This window comes from Arvicanthis niloticus, chromosome 8 (assembly GCF_011762505.2).
Source record: "Arvicanthis niloticus isolate mArvNil1 chromosome 8, mArvNil1.pat.X, whole genome shotgun sequence".
In the NCBI taxonomy this organism is placed as follows: domain Eukaryota; kingdom Metazoa; phylum Chordata; class Mammalia; order Rodentia; family Muridae; genus Arvicanthis; species Arvicanthis niloticus.
Genome location: NC_047665.1, coordinates 62,235,205 through 62,252,650, shown reverse-complemented (window position 1 = coordinate 62,252,650; position 17,446 = coordinate 62,235,205). Strand labels below are relative to the sequence as shown.

The 17,446-nt window shown below is 45.9% G+C and overlaps 1 protein-coding gene across 9 annotated transcripts in view; it reads left to right on the top strand.

Annotated features, from left to right (window-relative positions):
• Frmd4a (FERM domain containing 4A) overlaps positions 1-17,446 on the top strand; it is a 579,690-nt gene that overhangs the window by 516,690 nt on the left and 45,554 nt on the right. For all 9 annotated transcript variants that reach the window (XM_034509726.2, XM_034509724.2, XM_076939471.1 and 6 more), the window contains 2 exons: positions 8,078-8,154; positions 13,981-14,119. In XM_034509726.2, the coding sequence (XP_034365617.1) occupies positions 8,078-8,154; positions 13,981-14,119 (216 nt within the window). The remainder of the gene's footprint in view (positions 1-8,077; positions 8,155-13,980; positions 14,120-17,446) is intronic.

Below are 17,446 nucleotides of genomic sequence, written 5' to 3'. Positions count from 1 at the left end.
AAAGAGGCCACCCATTAAAAGGTCTATGCTTGGTGCTCTGGGCATCTGTCACTGGGTTAACCATATTAGTTTAGAGTTCCTGGTGTTTGATAGTGAAGGGGGAGGGGAGACCTAGCTGGAGAAACATATTGAGTCCATTAGATCTGGCTGTGGAGGAAAATTAGCCATTGTTCTAGTTGCTGGGTGTGCAAGCATCTCCAAAAGGAAATGGATGCTTGTGAATGCTGAACAAGGTATGGAGGACATGTGCCCTCCACTCACTGCCTGTGGTCAGAGTTTGTTAACTTGGAAGGGCCTAATTTGGTCCCCGTGATGTCAAACCTCACTAAAGCTAAGTATGATTAGAGGAGAACATTTGATTTTTTCGGATCAATATTCTGAGATTAGAAGTCATCGCAGGAAAGTGGTAAAAATGATCCCTGGTCAAAATTGCAATGGGATTGGGTTGTAGCTTGGTAGATGCTTGCCAGGCACGGGTTGCGATCCCTAACATCTCAAATAGATATGATTTGTGGGTGATTCATGTGACAGATGATATAGAGATAGTTACAAATACATTAATAGGTGGGGAATCTGCTAGAAATGACTAGGACAAACAAGCTCACACAGACTATCTTGAACTCTGCCCAGATAGAATGAAGAACCTAGGACTAGGCTCATGCTTACCGTGTGAAAATTTCAGTTGAACAGATAATACTTGAGGGATGGTAAGATGGCTTAGTGAGTAAAGGACCTTGTCACCAAGTCTGATAATTTGAGTTCTATATCTGGAATTCACATAGTAGAAGCGGAGAAACGACTTCTACAATTTGTTTTTTTGACCCACACACACATGCATATTCTCTCTCTCTCTCTCTCTCTCTCTCTCTCTCTCTCTCTCTCACACACACACACACACACACACACACATGCTCTCACTAAATACTAAATAAATAAATAAATTTAAAACATGTAAATATTTTTATGCCCTCAGTAACATATTCATCATCTTTCAAAGAAAATTGCACAAACCTGAACTTTAGGCTGATACATGAGAAAACTAGAACCAGGACTTTCATGTTTTACATTAGGAAGGATAGTAGCGGGTAATGAGTGATGAGGAACGGACATCAGAATAGTGAGCCCTTGCTGAATGCTCACTAGATACCTGGCATCGAGTTAAGCACTCTGTATGTATTGGTGCATTAATCCAGCAGCCCTATAGGAAAGTGGTGTTATTCACAGTATTGGGTCTAAAACGAATAAGGACACAAAGAAATTAAGCTTCTAAAGATGGCTGTCAAATACTTGGTAGGTACTATGAAATCCTGTGCTTTTAATGTCTATTGTTTTGTTTTGTTTTTTTGTTGTTGTTAATGAATATTGTATTACCAATTAGTAGGAAGTATTTAGTACAAGATGCTCCATTTTAAAATCCAAGAGAGCAGCACTGAGACGGTCTTTGAAGCTGCAATGCCAGCCCTGACCTACATATGCACAGAATATATGAATATCTCATTTTGGAAATTCGAATTTAGAAGGCTTTGGAAGTTCAGAGCCAGAAGGGAGAACCTTTGACTGCCAGGCCAAGGTTATTGGTCTTTGTGTTGGTTATTCTTTTTTTATCAGCTTGACATAAGCTAGAATCATCTGAGAACAGACCTCAGCAAAGTAAATACCTCTGTCAGACTAGCCTGCAAGGTAGCCTGTGGGCATTTTCTTGACCAATGGTGGATGGGGAAGAGCCTAGCTCATTATGGGCAGTGCTATCCCTGGGAAAGTGGTCCTGTTTGTAGAAGGCAGTGGGGAGCCAGTAGTCAGCATTCTTCCATTGCTCCTACTCCAGTTCCTGCTGTAAGATTCCTGCTTTGAGTCCCTACCCTGAATCCCTTTGGTGATGGAGTGCCACCTGAGAGTTGGCAGTGGAAGCTGGGCTTCATTGTCCATGGTGATTTATTAGTTCCTGAACCTTGGGTTGGTAAACCCCTTACATAAAATGATGTAGTGTTTGCCTGTGTTCCATTATGACTGTCTCTATACTTTCATTTCCTTAAGTTCTGGAAGCAGGGTTTCACTGTTTAACCCAGACTGGCCCGGGACTCATATACTATGCATCCTAATCTGGATTCAAACTGGCAGCAGTCCTTCTGCCTCAGCCCTTGAGTATTAGGATTATGGATATAAGCTAATGTGCTCAGGTTCCCAAATACTTTAACTCAGGACTGTTAGATTTGCAATGCCTAATACAGTAGAAATGCTACGAAAGTAGTTATGGGATGATATCAATTTGGGACTCATGACAAGATAAAGACAGTCTGTATATGTTCAGTCTATATAATTTTTTTCAAATATTTTCAACCTCTCGGCAGAAGGACAAGAAGACACACGGTGGGGTGGAGGGGTAACTATAGAAATATATGCTAGACATCATCTTGCCTACTAGCACAGCCAGTACCAAGTAGACATCCACGAATGTGAATGGATGAAAGAGTTTAGATTAGATGGAGATCCGTGGCCCACCTAAACCATAATACCTCTGCTTCTCTTTTTTTTATAAATAAACTAAAACATATTGGACACCTACAGAAGAGTTGAAAATGGACACAAGGTCCCAACTTTTCTTCCTCATTTGTATGTCTGCTTCTGTTGTCCCCCATACTCTCCCAGATGCATGACCAAATATCCTGCATGCACAGCACTGGGAGTTTTCTGTGGCACCTCCATTTGGCACCTCATTTTTTTTTTTTTATGTGCCCAGTGTAAAGATAAACCCAGGGAACCGTGTGTGGTAGTGTCTAAGGAAAGAGCAGAAGTGAAATTAGGAAGTGGGTTTTTTGGGGTTTTGTTTTTTGGGTTTTTTGTTTGTCTCTTTGTCTGTCTGTTTTGTTCTGGGCTTGCAGACTATTCCTATCTGTGTCGTTCCCTTTGAGAACTTGCGCGTGTTTGGAATGTGCACAGCATCGTGGACCATCGGATGACCAAAGCTAGTCTCTTGTAGGATCTGAAGCATCATTGTTCTCCTCCTTCATCTGGGCTTTGTGGCACAATTGAAAAAGACCAGGACAAGAAGTCACAAGCCTGGGTCCCAACATCAATCACATACTTAACCTCAGGCAGCTCTGAGTCTCTGCCCACAGAGCAGCTTCATCTGGGAAGGGAGGAAGAGAGCCAGATGGCTGATTGGATTCTCTATAATGGTCCCTCTGGATGAAGCAGGAAGTTACTCATAGGGAGGTCATTTAGGGGCTCTATGACTCAGCCTCGGGGACAGGAGGAAGACAAGGCTCCCTAAAGTCCTGGTTAAGAATCAGAGCCATTAGGCTGAGCTTCCTCTCAAGTCGTTATTTCTACACCATCCTGACAGCTTGCTGGCTACTCCACATGCCAGCCCACAGTGCTTCATAAGTGCTAGCTGGAGAGGAAGTCCAGTGGAGCCGAGGCCTCTTCCTCAGCCCCAGCCTCAGCCACTCACAGGATGTATGAATCTCATGGACTAGTAGGAACCAGGGCCCAGGAGGCCCCTGCTCAATTAGGATTTACACAGCATCTTGTCTCATTCAGGGCTCAAAAACAATGGTTATTAGCCACTTTTGCTTGCTCTCTATGGATAAATGTTTCCCTTCTTGGTTTTATACATGAGGGCACTTGGGACCAGAACAGGACAGTAGAGGACCTGTGTCCATAGGAAGGCTAGGTCAAAGGCTGAGAGCCCTTATCTGGGACCGTTAGGATTCCAATGATGGCAGCCAACACCATTTTAGTAAGACCCTTTCCTGATGGTTTCTCTAAATTTTGGAGATCTCTTACCTCATTACTATCACTACAATCCTTATTATTAGAAACAGGGCCTTGATATGTATCTGAGGCTGATCCTCCTGCCTCAGCCTTCTGAGTGATGGGCTCACAAGCAGAAGCTACCATTCCGGGTGGGCCTCTTAACGCTTTTATTTCCCATGCAAACTCCAGTCGCCAGGTCCGTTCTTAACCCAGGCTATTGTTGTCTCTTAGTCTCTGACTGAAGCTGCTGAGTATTGAGGCAGATGCACTGTAGAGCCTGGATGAAGGTAGATCTACAAGAAAAGAAAGAAACATGTATTATTATTATTATTATTATTATTATTATTATCAACAGTGTGAAGGAAAAGCAGAGAGATCTTGTAGGAGAGAGCAAACTTGGTTGGAAGCCCCCTTCTCACAGCCACACTGTTGCTCGTTTGTGAGAAAGCACTCCACTTGTAAAGTTCACCACCCACTAGTGAGTGAGTGAGAACTGTTCTCACTAATTGGTGGACTCCTGGGGAAAGCTGCATAGTTAGTGGTTAGAGTAATGGACCAGGTGCCCTTGACTTCTATTTCTGGTTCCTTCAGTACCCGGTTGTGTGGCCCTAGGCAGTTTTCCCTCATTTCTGTGTGCTTTGTTTCTTGTCCTCCACACCCAAGAAAATTCGAAATTTTTTTCTTCACAGTGAACAGGGAGGGAGATGCTAAGTGAGCAAGGAAACAAAAGTCTCTGTGGGGATTTGTGGAGATGCCTAGCCAGACTGCCTTGATTTAATGAGTCTTGATCAGTAGAAACTCTGATTGTTGATAGGACTATATAGTTGAGCTTATAGTTAGATCAACTAACTATAGAAGTAGCTGAAGTCCTTAGGGAGCTAGCCGGTCATCGGCACGACTACCAACTGTCTGGTGTGTCTTTATGTAGGGTCCCAAATCACAGTGGTGACTTTACACAGTGGCTGGGATAGGTTGGCTTCTCTGAAAACCAGGTCACAGAGGCTCCTTGTGAGAGGCCCCGGGGGATGCTGCAGTACCAGCATAGCAAGAGCCCATCTCTCCCTATTTACAGGAGGACACAAAACCAGACATCTTCCCTTTGCTTTTTTCCATATTGTATGTTTTTTTATTTGTCTGTTTGTTTGGTTGGTTTTGTTTTGGGTTTTTGGTTTTGTTTGTTTGTTTGTCTTTGCTATGCCAGCCTGAAAACTGAGTGTTGAGCAGCCAGGGGCTCTAACAAAATGAACAAAAATGCCCCAGACCCCCGTGAAGAGCATAGTGGCTTTAGCTTAAATGACACCCAGCCTTTACTGCCAGCAGCAGCTATCTAAGCCTTCAGCCTTCAATTCCTGCTTCCCCCAACCTCCAGCAGCTTGCTGGTTCCCTAGCTCCACCCCCTTCCTAAGGGAGGTGGGTGGGGGGGAATCAGAAGCCAGTATTCTGCAGGACTCTTCCTATGTCCCCAAGAAGCTATCTGATCTAGAAAAACTACCCACTTGTGACTCCTTCCTTTCCTTCCCAGTATTTAATTTGCAAGATAAAAACCAAAATAAAGTTGTGCTAAAACAGCTATCAGGGAACCTACTGTTTTGTCCCAGCTATGAAATTTTCTACGGAAAATACATCATCCCACGGACACACCCTGAGAGCCAGGACTTCAGTGTTCACCCTTCAGAGCAGTGCTGAGGCAGAAGCCCCGCCCCTTTCCCTGGACAGCCACCCTGGCTAAAGATGAGGGGCCCGAAGCAAGCCCAGATGGTTTTGTTTGGGCCCTTTGGCAGACACAGGGATCTCCACACTGCACAACATCAGGGACCACTTAGAGGAAAGGCATGGTTTGTGTTTTATATTTTTGCAAGGAGCAGGGGAAGAAGAGGTTGCCAGGAAACCGACCCTCAGAGGGTTGTGCTCCAGGATTCCTTATCAGGCCTGGAGGCACTTCCTTAAAAAAGGCCCAAGTGCGGCTTTCTCCTGAGTGTTCATGCCAGGTGTAGCTCCTTTCCTCCCCCCCAACCCCCCAGGCGCCCCCCTTCTCTGATCTGCACACCAGATACAGGTGGTACCTTTAACTCCCATCCCCTACCCCATGCTACGGAGACCAGGACTGGCTATATCATTTGTAGAGCCCATGTCAAATAGATGAAAATACATTGGAAATTTCAAGACGGCAGTGGCAAGCGCAGAACCCTCCTGAGCAAGGGGCACTTGAGTCACACATCCATAAAGCCAGTCCTGTACAAGGATCACTTTGCTTGGTTAGGGTTGGCATAGGATAGGGTCTAAGAAGGATGACCTTTTCTATGGGGGAAGTGGGAGAATAAGCTTTTATACTTGCTGTAAGATTTCTAGCACACGCTTAATCTAATTATTTTAAGCTCCAAGTCAAGACCTGGGAGATTTAAGAAAAGAACGCCAGTGGTTCTGCAGTCACCCTCTCTCGTTTGCCAGAATCTGGAAGCTCTAAGAGATCCATGACAGTGAGATCCATGTCTGTTGATTACTTATTTCTATTCCCTTGCCCAGCCTGTACCTGGGACCTGCTATGGTTAAGATCGATCTGGAGCTGAATTATTATAACTTACTTAGCTAGTGACTTGGAAGGAAGGGTGCCTGGATTTAAACTCTAAAGCCTGTGTCTTGCCGTAGCACGCTACAGTGTGACAAGTCATGCATAAAGCCAAGGTCATGGATCTAGTAGTTTTGCTGTTTAAATGAATGTGGGCAAGTTTAGCTGAGGTATCTATACCCAACAAGTAGGTATCAGACTTGAAGTGTCTACACTGAGGGGTTCATGGTGGCAGGGGCCCACTGGCTGAGACATAGTTCTGTCAGTGTTTAAGTAACCAAAAACAATACTCAGGATGGACCAAAAGCCATCTGAGCCAGCCCAAGGCTTTGGAGATTTCTTTGCAAAAGTGGGTCCCTCTACCCACTTGTGACTGATCTTCAGAGAGACAGGAAAGTCTCCAGTCTCTGGCTTCAGAGTAAAACGGACTGTGGATGAAGAGGTGGCTCCTAAGTCGAAATCACTAGTCACCCCTTGCCCTTCCCTTCCCGCCACCCATACAGAAGGGATCATTTAGAATTCCACAAAGGAGAGTGTGAAGTTGAAAGAATGCAGCCTCTCTAGAAACCAGTTTTAGTTGCAGCCCAGTTTTACTTGGGTAGTAAACATCCTGGGTCTGGAACACCGGGGCTCACGGAACACAGGGCAATGAACTCTGTGTGTGAAAGTTGGATGCTGTAATAGAGCTGGAGACTCAGTCTGGAACAAAACCAAAAAGTTGTGCCTAGGCCGCCAAACAAGGTAGACAAAGGGGGAGTCCAGGGAAGAATCAGCCACTCTCACAAAGGAAAGACAAGAACCCTGCTTTACTCAGGAGCAAAGCAAACTCCCACTCTAAGCGTACAGAAGGAAATCGGAGCTGCAGGAATATAATAAGTGCAAACTTGGGTACACGGAGCTTTTAGCCCCTGGTGACTTTCCCCAGACCACTAAGTAACTTTCACTTTCATCCAGAAAAAGCCACCCCACTCCCAGAACAGTCAGAAGCGGCTCTAATTGCCTCCCAACCTGAAGATCAACTTCTTTGGCTCCTGGGGTTCCCTTGTCCGGACTCGGTGTCCCCACAGGACAGAGCTCTTGCTCCCCCACATACACCCTCCGCCCACCACTCCTTTGTGCTGAGGAAAAAAAAAGAATTACAAACACGCATTGTGATTATGACTCGCCTGCCCCCAACTATGGTCACACAGCCTCCGCCCTCCAGCGAGTGAGGATGTCTGAGGCTCTTACACATTAGCGGCAGGAAGTGGAGTCCCGAAGGGAGGCTGGGAATTTGAACGCCTTCCCATTTCAGCACTTGAAGGGAGGAAGCGCTGCTCAGCCCTCCGCGTGCACAGATGGCTACCGCTCCCTCCTGAGCGCTGTGTTCCCGGCTCCGAGCCTCCTCTCCTCCCTCCTCCCAGCTCCCCGCCCCCACCTCCTTTCCCTCTCCTTGGAGGGAAAAGTCTGCAGAGCTGGGAACTGTCTTGGAGAATTCAACAAAGGCGCTAGCCAAAGGGGAACAAACTTGAAAAAGAACTTGTTTTGTGTCTGTTAAGGAACCTGCAGGAAAAATCCACACCTACTGGTGTGTGTGTCTGTGTTTGTTTCAAGCACTAGTAGTAGGCGGGCTACCCAGAGGAAGCACCAACAACTGTAAGGTCTCTGCCTTGATAAGGAAACTCTCAGCTGTTGAAAGGTTAATCAGCAAAGAAGAGACAGCGCGACCAGGGAACTTACTACTCTGGAATTTAAACTACGTTGTTTTCTGTCCAGATATTTCAATGGAGACAGTTGGAGAATCTATATTTCAGGGAAAAGAAGTTTTCCGTGGAAGTTCATGACCCTCGCAGGTAAGCATAAGAAGCCCTTTTCTTTTGCGGGTGTGTGGCATACTATTTGTACATTGATTTTATGTTGTTGTAGTGGTTTGTGTTCATGATCAGTTTGGGGTGAGGAGAGAGGACGGTGAACCATGCAGGACAGAGTTCATACCAGACTGTAAAGCTTTGTGATGATAAATGCAAAAGAGTGTGTGTCTGTTTAGCAATTCTGTAACAATCTCGTCTGGCTACATGTCACTTGCTTGCTCTAGCTCTGTCTCTCTGTCTCTGTCTCTGTCTCTGTCTCTCTCTCTCTCTCTCTCTCTCTCTCTCTCTCTCTCTCTCTCTCGTGTGTGTGTGTGTGTGTGTGTGTGTGTGTGTGTGTGTGTGATGCTGGAGGAAGCATCCTGGCACTTTGGAACATCATTGAGTTATATGGGGGCATTCCCTTTTAACAGACAGGAGACCAAAGGTTTTCTTGCCAGAGCTGCTGAGCCTACTTCAGGCAGGACAGCAGAGACTGAAAGGCAGCTGTCAACCAAAGTGGTTAAGCTCATTTATTCTGGTCTGAGAGCTTGTGGTTTTCTTTTTTTATGTTAGTTTTGTGGGTGGATGTGAAATAAAAGCAGTTCTTTTCCCTTCTTCCTACGTTGCACCAGGCATTGTACCAGAGAATACCAGTCTTAAAAAAAAAAAGAAAAAAAACCTGGGTTCCAAGTTGGATGCTGGACAATAAGTAAGGTTCTAGTTTGGAATGTAGAGAGCCCTGCAGGGAAGGAGTCTGGGCACCACCAACCCCATGCTTTTCTTCTTTGTCTGCTGGCAATTCTAAAGTCAAAAGCAGCCCACAGCCAGCAACAGGGTTCCCTAAGCCTAAAGAATAAATTGCTGTGTGCAGGTCCAGATGCAGACTGACAAGAAAGTAGGCCCCAGAAGATACTAAATAGATCAGATGCACTGGAGAAGCCAAAGTGGGTTCAGGTCCTGGTGACACTGAGCCCTGAGCTTAGGAGGAAGTGCTGGCAGCAACCCCGCCTCGCTTCTGAGCATACAGACAAGCAGCTGTGCCTTCTAGGGAGCTGGGGACTCAGGATTAGACATAGCCTGCAAGGAGGCCAGGCTGAGGTTTGTGCAGAAGCCCTCATGCCTGCTGCTGCTGATAACCCGGCTGGGTTGTGTACCTCCTCATAATCTACACAGAGCAGCCTCCCTCCTGTAGGCGAGAGTTTATCCCAGCCCCGCAGTTACCATGAGACTAGAAACTAGAGAACAGAACGTTCTAGAATTTGAGTCTCTGCAGTCAGGTGCAGAGGGTAACATTAAACAGAAGGATGGCTTGTTCAGTGGTTCTCAGGACCGTGGGATACATTTCATGGTCTAAAGACCCTCCTCCACAGAGCACAATCCGTCTGCACAGGCCACGGAGGGGCAGGTGGATGCCAAAAATAATAACCCAGCGGAGGAGAAACTCGCTGCTGTTTTTCCAGGTGAACTTATGTCAGACTAAGATTCATGGACAAATGAGAGGGAAAGGAATCAGAGTGTAAGAAGAGTGAATTGAATTCAACACCATGATCATATACAGAAAGGGGATGCCTGGCAGAGCAAATGTTAAAAAAAGAAAGAAAGAAAAGAAAAAGGACCACCTGTGAGCCTGAGTGCGGGGAATAGACAAAGGATTTACCCGTGTGTGTGTGTGTGTGTGTGTGTGTGTGTGTGTGTGTGTGTAGTGTATGTGTGTCTATATGTGTGTATAGTGTATGTAGTGTGTGTGTAGTGTATATGTATGTAATATGTGTGTGTAGTGTGTGTGTGGTGTGTGTAGTGTGTATAGTGTGTGTAGTGTTTGTATATGTGTCTGTATGTGTGTAGTGTGTGTGTGGTGTGTGTAGTGTGTATAGTGTGTGTGTAGTGTTTGTATATGTGTCTGTATGTGTGTAGTGTGTATGTAGTGTGAATGTAGTATGTGTGTGTGCTGTGTATATGTGTGTGTCTGTATGTGTGTGTAGTGTGTATGTAGTGTGAATGTAGTATGTGTGTGTGCTGTGTATATGTGTGTGTCTGTATGTGTGTGTAGTATGTCTGTATGTGTGTGTAGTGTGTGTCTGTGTATGTAGTGTGTATGTCTATGTGTATGTGCATGTTATATACACATGTGTGTTCCTTCTGTGTCTGTGATCTTATCAATGATATAATTACTAAATTCTTTTCCCTTTGCCAAGGTCTAGGAATATAGGAAAGGCACCTAACATCATACCTTACCATATAGTGGGCTTTGGGCTTATTTAGCAAAAGGGATCTAGCTCAACCATGTTTCAAGAACTTGTATGTTCTTCTAGGTTAGATATGAAAGGCTGAGTCAGCATCCTCTTTTATCAGAAACTGTTAGCAGAGTTGGGGACACCAGCGAAAGAAGTCATTGATTGACAGGGTTTGCCAAGTATGGGCACTGGTTTGATACTTGTGCTCCCCAGATAGTTCCTTCCTGGGGAAAGGAAATAAAACAAGGCACAGAAATGGAATGTGGATAGCTAGTCTAAGGCACAGGCTAGATTTGAACCCTAGAAGTCTGAGAGCAGAGCTCACGAACACTAGTTCCTCAGGCATGACAGGTGTGGTGTACTGAGTGTCGAGTGGTACAGACCAGAGTGCTGAATGATGTGGACACCAAAGGCCTCACTGGTCATGTGGCCTTCATGAGAAGGAGAGATCTGAGCTGAAGCCCATGAGGCTACTAGGATCAAAACCAGGTGCTGGGCCCTCAGGGGATATGGACAACTGAAGAAAGTGTTTTATGTGGACAGAAAAGCCCAAAGAAGGCAGTCTGAGCTCAGAGTGTGACCATCCTCCCTGTGAAAAAGCAGCCCTGAATCCACTATGACAGGGGACAGCACTTGGGGCCAAGATAACTTCCAGGGTGGAATGGGACAGATCTGATCGGAACCTCTCTATCCTCCTGCCCACCCCTCAGAACACAGGCTCAGTGGTGGACTTTGGCCCCTCCCCCATTGTCTCAGTTCTTAACTACCTTTGTCTCTGTCATCCTCTGGGTTCAGCAAACACTGATCCATTGCTGAGGTTTAGGTAAAGTAGACACTGAGGTGGGAAGGGCTGACAGGAGAGATGAGCAGAGGAGATAAGGTCCTAATGGAGCAGGTGAAAAGCCGACTATCTGATGTAGTTTCCCATGAAACTGACTTCCCAGACCCGATGAACCACTTACGCCTTCCTCACTCGTGTTACCTGGAGAGGTGTATCGGCTGCATTTTACAGCTCTCTCTACTACAAAAGTACTTTTCAAGTCACCTTTTCTACATACTTCAGCCTTCCTCGGGGTGGGGGTGGTTCTTTTACTCCCAGCCAAACTAGGAGTTCTGATGGCAGCTACTTCCCTCCCCAAAGACCTGTGGGGGGAACCCTCCTCTCTCTCTCTGTCTCTCTGTCTCTCTCTCCCCCCCCTTTTTACTTTCTCCCCACAGAGCTGTTTTACTCATTGATATTTTTATTCTCCCTTAACTTTAAAAAAAAAAAAATGGGAGTTGGGGAGTGACCCAACCTGCCTAGTATCTGGTTTCTAATCACCAGATTTGAATTTCCCCTTAAATGTGGGTATGAAGAAGCCCCACTGTTTATAGAATAGGACAGTAATACCAGCATCAAATTTCAAAGAAAAATGAGGGGTAGAGAGAATGCTGTTATTCATAAGTCCCCATGAGTCTACAGTTCTTCCAAATTAGATATTTTCATCTCAAAACCATTGGCATTTCTTCTGATCAAGAGCCCCAGTTACTCCCCAGCCTTCCCGCTTTTTTTCTGGTATGCACAATGCTTTGTGAGTGGGGGCCACAGCACACAAGAGGGGGTCAGGGTCTTGTGTTCTTTGCTACTTGTATACACCAGGCTAGGTAGCACAAAAGCTTTCAGGGATCGCCGTCCAGTCCCTGTTCCCCCTCCCACCATTAGCACACTGGGATTACAGATATATATATGGAGTCCAAGTTAATGGGGCCTCTGGAGAGCCAAGTTCAAATCCTCATACTTTGTAGGTTAAGTGCTTTGTGCACTGAGCCATCTTCCCTGGCTCCCTCTCTCTCTTCTCTCCCTCTCTCCCTCTCTCCCCTCCCTTCCCCCCCCAACCCCAAACACTTGTTCTAAGATTTTAAAATACTTTAAAATATCTAATTGCGTTTATCTGTACATATGTGTATACGAGTTGCCTTTGTTAGTATGGGTATAGGCACATGTGTGTGTGTACATGTATGTATATGTAGGAGAAGTCAGAAGACAACTTACAGGAGTCATTTCTCTCCTTATAGCATGTGGTCCCAAGGGATCAAATTGAGGTCATCAGGTTTGGCAACAAGTCGTCTCTCTAACCCAATTGTCAGATTTAATGGGTGTATCCTATAGACTATACTTCATGGATGCTGGCCAGTGGTGGTACACAGCTTTAATCCCATCACTTGTGAGGGAGAGGCAGGCAGACACCTGAATTCAAGACCAAGCTGGTCTACGGAATGAGTTTCAGGACAGCCAGGGAGGGGTACACAGAGAACCCCTATTTCAAAAGAACAAAATGAAAACACAACAACAATAAAAAGAGTGTATATCAGTGAGGATGTGGCCCTGTGAACCTTTTATCCCCCACCAAAATACCATTCATGTTTGAGGCTGATGCTTCCCATTGTTATTTTTAAACTCCACGTGCCTTTCTCTACTCCACGTATACTGCAGTTAGAGCTGGAAGTGTATACAGAGTTCAGGGGAGTGGCGGTCTCTGCCTTCACTCTCCTGTTTTTTAAGTGCATGCTGTGGGATGAAGCAGAAGTAAGTTAATCTGCTCTAAATTCTTTGGCAGGTGTGCATGTTCCTCCCTACCCACCCTCATGTTTTGGATTTACAAATGAAAGAATATAGAATATATATATATATCCTTTTATTTTAATATGTCATTAAACAGCGCAATGGCTGGGCACTTCCAAACCTTCTCGAGGCTAACACACTCTCCACTCCAATATTCCTGAGTTATTACTTACTAAAATCTATTTTCCATCTAGGCTGCCATGGACCCAGGCCTGCAGCCCTTGTGGGCTATGACCCCCAATTCTTACATCTTGGCAGTGTCTCTGTCTCTCTGGTCTACACTCATCCTGGAGCTCTTTCCTGAAGTAGCCCAGCTGTTGAGCTGCTTAGGGCATATTAAAAATAAGGCTGTGTGTGTGTGTGTGTGTGTGTGTGTGTGTGTGTGTGTGTGTATGTCTTTCATTTTAATTCCAAAACATTGGGGTGTGTAGTGAAGAGCACACACATTCCCACCGGGGAGTTTAGAGCAGATTACCACTACCACTTCACTGGGAATGTATCTGTACTAGATAGCCAAACCTTTCAGGGAACATCTATCTAGTTAGAGTAATGCAGGAAGTACCGCCATGTTGGAAATGCTCAGGCCTGTGGAGAGGAGGAAAGAATTCACCCGCCTTCCCCATAGGCAGCATCACCTGGCTAATGAAGAACATTAATAGCATTGTCAAAGTTTTTTCCTGAGACTCTGAGATTTGTCTTGGCTCCTTGCCAAGAGTTGAAGATCAAAAAGGACCATCAAGTGACCTAGAGTGACCCATCTTGCCCCAGGGCTAAAGCATGAGGAGTCAGTTTTTAGACACAGCATGGCCATGTGAATCCTTCAGTGTCAATGGACCTGTATGCTTGTGTTTCTGGGTGAGCTCCCCTGTCCCCTTCTTGTCAATGAGCTCTCACTTAAAGTTGTTTATTGAATGACATCACCCCCCCACCCCCCCACCCCCCCACCCCCCAATCACAGGGACTGAATGGAACTTATGTCTTGTGCTTTTGCAGGGCTTCAGTGACCAGGAGGACTTTTGGGCACAGTGGCATTGCCGTGCACACATGGTATGCATGTCCAGCTCTAATCAAGTCCATTTGGGCAATGGCGATTAGCCAGCATCAGTTCTATCTGGACAGAAAGCAGAGTAAGGTAAGCACCAGACCTTCCACCAGGCAGCTAACTGAGCCTCCAGGCAGCAATTTAGGGATGGGATTAGGTGGGTAGGGGAGGAGGGAGGAGCTGTGTCCTTGGCTTGAGACCTATCTGGGTAAGGGCTTGCCTCTTGGGGCTGCAGGAGGAACACCAGAAAATCTTTCAGAGGCCATGCTGGGTGCTACCTGTCAGGGTACAACCCAGCCACCACCAGAGGTGCTTAAGCCTCAGGTACAGCTCTTAGGAATTCTGAACATACTTTTGGGGGCTCTGGAGACTCTCTTAGTAAGCTCTCACACCCTTACTGATGTTTAAACAGTGGTATATTGTTTTCTTTGGGTTGGGGGGTGCAGATAACCATCCTCAAATTGCTGTGAAAAGCCCTCCAGGCTTTTCCAACTGCCAACTCTGTGTTTAAAACATAAAACTGGAAAAGTGAAAAGGAAAACAAAACAGAAGCAGCACCAGCTCCGGCTCCATCAGGTAGACCTGGAGCCTGGGGCATTGGGAACCTGCCATCTCTGCGCCCAAGAGATTCATCCACCCCCAGCCCGAACGGCCAGCTGCGCTTTCTGGTGGGTGGGAGAGAGGCACACTTTTGGTTCACACAGGGCTTACAGCAACACACCAGCCCTCTCTTTCTCCACCTGGCCTCCCTTTCCTCTTTTCTAGACTCCACAGGCCACTCCCATTCAAGGTGTCTCAGAAGAGGCTCTGATATGTAAGCCTGCATTAGGATTCTACAGACTTCAGGTCAGGGGAACAGTGGGCAAGATCAGCCTTGGCCCCTCTAGTGGCTCCCACCAGGCACAAGACGTTACCTCCCCATGTTCCCAGGGGCAGGTGGCATTTAATAAATCAGGATGATTGGATTGGTACCCTCTTGGCTCTTTGTTCCTTTACTATGGGGTTTCTTTTTTCTCTGGAAGAAAACACAAAAATTGGAAGTAAAATAAGTTGCAACTTGTAAAAGGAAACCAGCAGAAATAGCCCCCCCACACTCTCCCTCCCCCTCCTCAGTTCACTTCCAAATCATGGCCTGTTCCCTGTCACAGCCACTATCTGCTTTGTAAAGTATTGATTTTTTTTTTTTTTTAGTCTTTCTGACCCCTCTATTTAGTCAGTTTTGGGGTGACCGAGTCTTGAGGTGTGTGCAGTGTTCTTGTGGCTGGAAATGATGAGCATATTCTAACACTCTTCTAGTGGTGACGGGTCTTGGCACAAGCCTGTGAAGCTTGGTTAGATCAAAAGAAACAGTGCCACAGGGGTTTGACTCATGGTAGATGTTGAGACAGTGGGTGGGGGCTGGTGCCCTGCTCTCTAGTAGACAGAGTTAGAGGTCAACCCCCACAAACATTGTTCCTGGGTTGCTTGCTGGTGGGTTATAATGGTTGGAAGGTGGAATGTTTCTCCTGAATCCCACTGTCAGTGACTCTTGAGGGTAGAATTCTATCTCACCCCCATATTCTAATACTGTAGTCTGCAGTGGAGACAGGAAGTAGCCTTTGTTACCCATAGGATAGTGCAGTGTCAGCAGCTGGTTTGGGGTCCTCTTCCCCATGCTGTTTTTTGTTTTGGTTTTTTTTTTTTTTTTTCAGTTTCCTGAGTGTCTCAAGTGGTCTATTCTTGGGGGATCTTTACAAAAATAAATGCCTATAAGAAGTCTTGTTTAACAGACTTCCAGTTAGCCGTGATGGATAGAGTAAGTAGAGCCCAGGAAGAAAGGATCTCCAGTCATTTTTTTAAACAGGAAGCATTATTTAAGAGACAAACCGAGGGCTAGAGAGACAGCTCAGTGGTTAAGAGCACTGGCTGCTCCCCCCAGAAGATCCTGATTCAATTCCCAGCACCTACTTGGCACTTCATAACTACCTCTGACTCCAGTTCCAGGGTCTGACAATCTCATACACACACATATGCAGGTAATATATGAATGCACGTAAAACAAAAATAAATTAGAGAGAGGGAGGGAGGTCAATCCAACTATAGGAGGTAGCCCAAACCTTTAATTCTAGCTCTTGAGACAAACACAGGGAGACTGCTTCTTCAGGGCTAGCCTAATCTAGATGAGCTAAGGTCACTTACTTAGTGAGACTCTCCCCACCCCCCCCGCCCCACCCCAAAAGGCAAATCCAAAGGCCCACTGCATGAGGAAGCTCTCAGCTGTCCTTTTCTGTTTACTCTGAAGGACAAAAGAAAATAGCCAAATTCCCAGAGGAATAGAATTATACCCAGAAATCTTTACATGGTCGCAAGAGCCTTAGCTATGTATCGGGCAAGAAACATTTGTTTTGTTGTGGTTCTAGGAACCTTAGACGTTATTGCTAAGCAAGTTCTCTACCCCTGAACTTTGTTCTTAGTCCTGCATGTCGCTTAGGAGTCAATTCTTTAACCTTACAAACAGGTGAGGACCAAGCTCCTCTGTTTGGACATCAGATGACTGTTTTCCAGCTCCGTGACCTGGGTAGATATCTTTTTTTTGTTTTGTTTTGTTTTTGTTTTTTCGAGACAGTGTTTCTCTGTGTAGCCCTGGCTGTTCTGGAACTCACTCTGTAGACCAGGCTGGCCTCGAACTCAAGAAATCCACCTGCCTCTGCCTCCCAAGTGCTGGGATTAAAGGCATGCACCACCACTGCCCAGCCTGGGTAGATATCTTATCACACGTGTTTTTGCGTTCTCTAGTTAGAGAACAGAAAAGGAACTTCCTGGCCCAGATTAGTAGTCAGTGAAGTGACATGATGTTTGTAAGATTGCTTTAGGAAATAGTTTTATTTTAAGAAAATTGTGTTTTATTAACAGCATGATTAAGCCATTCCCATTATCTAATGCTGCATCAAGTTTAAACTTTCTGAGAAGCCCCACATTAAATCAGAGATGGTGAAACACTCTGTAGGAATTACATTGCAATGTGGTTCATTTCTGGGATGTCACATGACCCATCTTTGCTGGGCACCATGGACTCTGCGAGTGAGTGTCAACAGGTCTGGGGTGGAAAGCTTCAGATATTTCTGAACAGCCAGTGTGGGCTGGCATCCTGGCAAGGCTTGGCATTCTACTGTATGGGGCCATGCCAACCATTCCTTTCTCTGAAGGGCTCGCAGCATAGTTCAGGCCTCCCAAAGTGATGTTTATCAAGCCCAGAGAAACAAGTACTGTCTAGTGGTTTGAGTCAGCGAGAGCAGCAGCCAAGACAGCCCTTGGATCCCCTCCCTGACACCAGACTACTCTTCTTCAGCGTCATTGTGCAAATCATTTTGTGAATGCCTCCCCTCTCTCCCTGTCCACTCTCTCCTCACTTCTTCCTGTCCCTTCCTTCTGCTTCCT